Source organism: Lygodium microphyllum, chromosome 3 (genome assembly GCF_053477565.2).
Source record: "Lygodium microphyllum isolate KBCC chromosome 3, Lygodium_microphyllum_v1.1.10, whole genome shotgun sequence".
Lineage (NCBI taxonomy): Eukaryota > Viridiplantae > Streptophyta > Polypodiopsida > Schizaeales > Lygodiaceae > Lygodium > Lygodium microphyllum.
Genome location: NC_141137.1, coordinates 24,717,918 through 24,723,917, shown reverse-complemented (window position 1 = coordinate 24,723,917; position 6,000 = coordinate 24,717,918). Strand labels below are relative to the sequence as shown.

General features: G+C 38.4%; 1 protein-coding gene across 2 annotated transcripts in view; it reads right to left on the bottom strand.

The window, feature by feature from the left end:
* Window positions 1-3,493: 3,493 nt before the first annotated feature.
* Window positions 3,494-6,000, bottom strand: part of LOC148038157 (uncharacterized) — a 97,671-nt gene continuing 95,164 nt past the window's right edge. Inside the window, exon 6 of one of the 2 annotated variants that reach the window (XM_087669678.1) lies at window positions 3,494-4,456. In XM_087669678.1, coding sequence (XP_087525804.1) covers window positions 4,282-4,456 — 175 coding nt within the window. In that variant the 3' untranslated portion in view covers window positions 3,494-4,281. The remainder of the gene's footprint in view (window positions 4,457-6,000) is intronic. The other variant, XM_087669672.1, reaches the window with a different exon arrangement.

The following is a 6,000-nucleotide window of genomic DNA, read 5'->3' as shown; positions in this document are numbered from 1 at the left end:
ATATCTCATCAACCCCATCCACTCAACCGAACAAACCTCCTATCCTATGACACATAGAACTATTAACATCTAGATGGTTGCACCATCCTTGATCTTGGGAACGAAATCAAAATGTTGAGTTAAATGCACAATGGTTGGGATATTGCATGGACTCTTATTGTTTTAAAATCTATAACTCACTTCGGCAATAATCTCTCACCTTGTCTCTCAATACTCTAACTAACCACGCATCCTTTTCTCTATCCCAAGAAAGTAAGAGTACAAAAATATCTTTGAGGTGCTATAAACTAACCTATCTTACCTTCCCATATTTTAGTCCAAAATCTTAAAGGCTTGAAAATGGTTCCACAACCCAAACAGCATGATCCAATGCCGTTTCTCCTTCATATCCACTATTGAGCACACCAACGAGTCAAAAAGCTAATGGAGGAAGAAAAAAAGCAAGTGAATGATGTAAATCTTCACCTTCCCTCAATCTCTCACTCGTCGCACCTCTCACTCTCTCTCACTCACTTACTCTCAAAACCAAAGGTAAGATGATATAATGGAGGAAGAGAATAGAAAATCTAGTACTAGCTACTTATCTTCATCATAGAGGTTGTCAATGCCACTATGGCCACCATGCCTATCTATCGCTTTCACATAGGCCCCACCTCCTCCACCCATGCCATGTACATGTATAGGTACTCCATGTGTGGAGTACAATACCGATGATATCACTACAGTGATGTACTACTCCAATGAGGGTCTCATTTTACATCAGAAAATGCAATATTTGATCGACAATTACATGCCTTAGGTTCACGCAGGTTGGCTACGTTTCAAATTGCTTGCATGTGGTGTAACTTTATGTTTTTAAATTTCTATGAAATGCGATCCAAGTAAAATAATTTGTATTTTATATTTAGGGACCAAGATGAGCAATATAGAAAATGTGCATCGCAATGGTACATCAAGAGTTTGGGGTTGGCTGGAGCAAGAGTGCCCTTCTTCAAGAGATGGACATGCTACTGGTAACACATTGTGATATATATGGTAACAATAATACCCCATTTTTAAATATGTAATATTAAAGACAAAAGAAAAACCTAGCTTAATAAAATCAAAGCAAGCTATAATATATGCAATCAACGAAAAGAAGCTTACATGGTTCTTACATAGCTAGAGGTATTTTTGTGCTTCTCATGAATAAGTGACAATGTGTGGACCCCTCTACCATAGGGTAATTTCTCAATCTCATTCCCCTCTACAAGGCAGTGAGCATTTGGCTCTTCCTAGAAGCTCCTAGTCTAACACTTCTTGTGGAAAACCTTTTGGGTAATTGAGACCACCCTACCATAGGATGAACCTACTGCGGATTTTCTCTCCCACTTTCCATTTGATACAAGGTTTGCTTACTTATCTAATTATCTACCACATTAGTTCAATATATAAAAAGAAAACATAACCTTTCTTTCAAGTTGGAAAAACATTGTCTTATTACATCAAATTCTATCCATATATAGGACTCTAAAGGCAAGAATTACCAATCCACCCTCAACTAGCATTATGGCCTTCTAGGAGACCTTTTGAGGGTTTATAAGGGATTAGAGTAGTCTTAATGAGTCCTATGCATTATAGCAAGAGGCCCCCTATCTCGTTGGTGCCTCTTAGCTAAGTCTTAGTCTCTACAAAGAGACCTCTCATATTTGGATGAATGGCTCCTTGGTGAAGAGATCCTTGGCCAAAGTGTGAAGGTCCTCTAAGAGGATTGAGGTTGAGTAGCCTTGGGCTATCTTGATTAAATCTTGGATTTAAGAGTATGGGCTTCCAACTAGCTCCTTGGAAAGTTTAGAGTGGTTAGAGCTTCTAGTCCCCTTGAAGAAAGTATTAAAATACAAAGTTGATCTCATGTGAATTTTATATTGTGCTATTTGAAAGACCCTAGATTGTTAGGAACTAATGATTGTAGGGCTGATGTTTCTTTGCTTCGATTATATGAACCTCCCTTGAAGCTTATTCCCCTACCCCCCCCCCCCCCCCCCCAAAATTCTTGATAAGCTCAAAATTGTGAAATGTAATGTTGAAGAAGGGATGAGAAAGAGCATTGACATCGTGATGTAGCTCGACAACAATTTTTGTATATATAGAGAATTAGAATCTTTGTTTAGCTAATAGAGAAGCCAATTGGCCCTAGGACATTCTTCATAAATGGAAAGTTAAGCGACCACTAAGCATAGTTCTTAACAATCATTTGTCATTATTTATAGCTTGCCTTGGATAAAGAGGTTTCATTTCTCCAAGATTAAGCTTGGAAAAAGTGAATATCTAAGAGCCGAAGTGTCTTATCTTTTGTATCCCCTTTGTAGGAGGCACAAATAATCAATTGTGCATTTGTTCTAGGAATGTCAAGGAAGGGAAAGCATTGTGATGGATGTTTAGAAAAATGGACAAGAGGTACTAGATCACAAACAAGATTGATTCCAAGACCTCAAAATTCTTTAATGATGTTGCTAGTTTGGATTATTAATCCCTCGAAGCATAGAATCTCATTAGCGTTACTTCGATCAATTTGATTTGGAGATTCAAGAATATTTGCATATTTAAAAACTACCCTTCGTCTAGGAAATTTATGGGCTCAACTATGAACCTTGGGGAGGAGATATTAGTGGCTTGAAAGAGCTCAAGAAAGAAAGCTTCAATTCATAAAATGATTGATAGGAAACTTTCCAATGTTAGTGGGCCCTCTTATTTGATTGGTCCATTGTTTAACTAGTTTAGTAGTCAATCTAGGACTCATCTTCTTGATGATGTCAACATTGCTCATCCATAGGCACTATTGAAAAAAGAAGGTTAATGTCACCTAGTACCTTGATAAAGTCATAAGGTTTGAAAACCAAAACATTTCGAATGCTTCATAATCTCATAACTACTTTAGCAATCTTATCCCCCCCCCCCCCCCCCCCCCCCCCAACCTTCTTAAAGAACTTAAATGATTATGTTTTCCTTTGACAAAATGTGCCTTCTACAAACACCTTGACATGCTGAGCTTATAAAAGTCTATCAAATTCACATCTTGCGTACACTCGTATCCAATTATCCTTATTGTACTTAAGGACCTTTGACATTACCAATCCCTTTATATGCAAATTTCTTTCCAAAATATTTCCTTGTTAGGGCACCTTTGTACCCTATCATCATATATAGGTTTAAACTTTGTATCTTGGAAATTTTGTTCCGACTCTCTTTCATCTAGAGTTTTCCATAGATATACTACCACTAGAGATTATGAAGGTTGAGGCTATAAAAAACGTAGGCAATGTTTGCCTTAGAATAAAAATTTAGAGACAAACAAGAAACTTGCTACATTCGCTACAATACCCTGTAGAGTACCATTGTGCATGTGCACCATCTTTGTTGACAACACTTGTGGGAATAAAGCATTGTTGCTCTTGGCAATATGGCCGAATAACCCATTCACAAAAATTTATTTTCGTATTCTTCTTTCAGGTTTTGGTTAGCATTTGAAAATAAATAGCTGATAACAGGTTGAGCACCTAAATAGTTAAAAGACATGTGACCTTGTGAGCTTGTACATATATGCAATACAATGTCCTCAACAGGCATGCCACATGATAATTTCGTCATCAACTACTTGTCCTATATGTGCACAATATGCTGAAGCACAAATTCTCTTGGAAGGGCCAAAACTTGTTGGAGATCTGAACATTTTTGGAAGAAATGCAGAACTGAAGTTTGAGAAAATGAGTATTAAGAGGTCAGCCTTCAGATACATTATTAAGAGGTCAGCCTTCAGATAATTATCCTGACCAACTTTGTTTTGCAAATGTAAATCTGTGCACTGCCATACATGACATCACAATCTTTAATAGAAGCATAAAGGTAGAATATGGATTCCATTACTGGTCTCTGCATTTTCTGTGTGGGGAGGGAGTGCTAAAGGTGGAATAAGTGACTCGCACTCAAAAGCAGGATATCCACCCCAAAGTGAAGAGTTGGGAGACTTATTGCGCTCTTGAAATGTCAAGGGTAAACAAAGACACCCTAGTATGGGTAAAATCCGTTTCACTTCTGTGATTCCCTGAATATTTGGACCCCAGAGAAGAATCTACCTGAACCGCTGCTTACTATACAACTGGTTACACACCAAAAATTTCCAAATGCTCAAATCTACTGGTCATGCATGGTGGCATGTCTGAATCAGGTGCAGAACAAGGTTGCAAAGCTGCTGACTAGAAGGAGAGCATGTATCATGCTGCATGCATATCAGCAAATATGGTCTCACTCAATTTTATCCTCACCATTCTCTTCTTCAAGCCGAAACACATCAGTATTTACTGGCCTCTTCTCTCTGTCCCCCTCAGCTGCAGCTGCAGGTGGATTTGCCCCTGCACTTGTCAAAGCAATTGTTTCTTCCAGATCAAAATCCTCATGTGCATCTTCTGAATAGGCATACCTGTAACAGAAATTGAGATCTCAGAATAATCCAACTGCAACTATAATGAATTGCTTTAACATAGACAATGATGCATTTAGTTCTTGAGATCTAGGACATAGCCTGCTGGACAGCATGCTTCCATCCATCCATTGAGTTACACCCACCCAGCAACCCCCATCCCCCTCTCTTCTTCTTCTTTTTTCGTAATGAGTAATTATATTAATCACATGAGAAATACAGGAAGCATGGCAAAGTAGCAAAAGAAACTGCCATATGCCAAGAAACTAAATCCTCCCTAGGGAGAAAGCCAACATGCTGAATAAGATCCAACTGCCAATGGAGAAAACCCTTGAGCTTAGCGATATACGTTGAACCCCGGAGCCCTCCCCCGCCCCCCCCCCCCCCCCCCAAATAAAGGGTAACCCTATTAATTACTGAAAAAGTACAAGAGTCATTGATGAGTTAAAAGGGCAACAAGGTAACAGTGGAAACTGCCATAAGCCATGAGACCAAATCCTCATGGGGGAGAAGCCCTGCATGCTGCACCATATCAAGCTGCCAGTGAAGGACTTTCAATCAAGCAATGTGACTTTGAATACCTGAATGGGAGTGAAATATATAGGCATTCTAAGTGACCTAGTTATGCTAACATCCCCTCCTTGCCACCAGACATGAAAGAAACCTATGATGAGAAGACTTAATTTGGTATAGTGTGTGATGAGCGTTAGGTGGGAAAAGTATGATATGGTATGGTACGACAAAATACGGTACTAAATATGGTAAGATGAGAAGACTTAATTTGGTATGGTGTGATATGAGCGTCAGGTGGGAAAAGTATGATATGGTATGGTACAACAAAATACCGTACTAAATGGCATTTAAGATGTTTTTAAGGTATGGTATGATAAAAATACATTATTCTCTCCCTAAGGCTACTCAAAACTTTTTTTTTTTTAATTTAACAAGGTAGAGAAGTTTGAATCTCAAACAACATAATCCCATGAGAGAATTATGTTAGCGTAAATAGCATTTAACTCATGCCAAGCGTAGATTAGAGCGGAAAAAAGGAGTCCATTAAGTTGGTATGTTATGGTACTAATACATACAATACAGCACCTACAATATGGTATAGTATGAAGCCCTTCATACTTGTAATTATTTCTACTATGGTGCATGTGCATATATCCCAATGAAAAGCATTGGAGGCACAATCTCATATGAAAACACTCGAACCTTGTTGACATCAACATAAGAGAAGCATCGGAACTATGAAGGAGATCTCTACAATGTAAGATTTGGAGATCAAGGGGATAAAGTTGTTGAAATCACAGAGCTGGCTCAAAGCATTACCCAAGTACTTGCGTGCATAAAAAAGAGGAATTTCAAACACAAATAGTCATTTCAATGACTGAAAAAAGATTGGAAATAATCCAAGCTTTCCAGCCTCAAATTAAGAGACTCAAAGCACAATTTGTTGTTCTCAGTAGGAAAATGCAACCCTCCATGCATGTGCAACACTTGAAGAAGAGGAAATCCAACCATTCTTGAATGAATCGAGAATT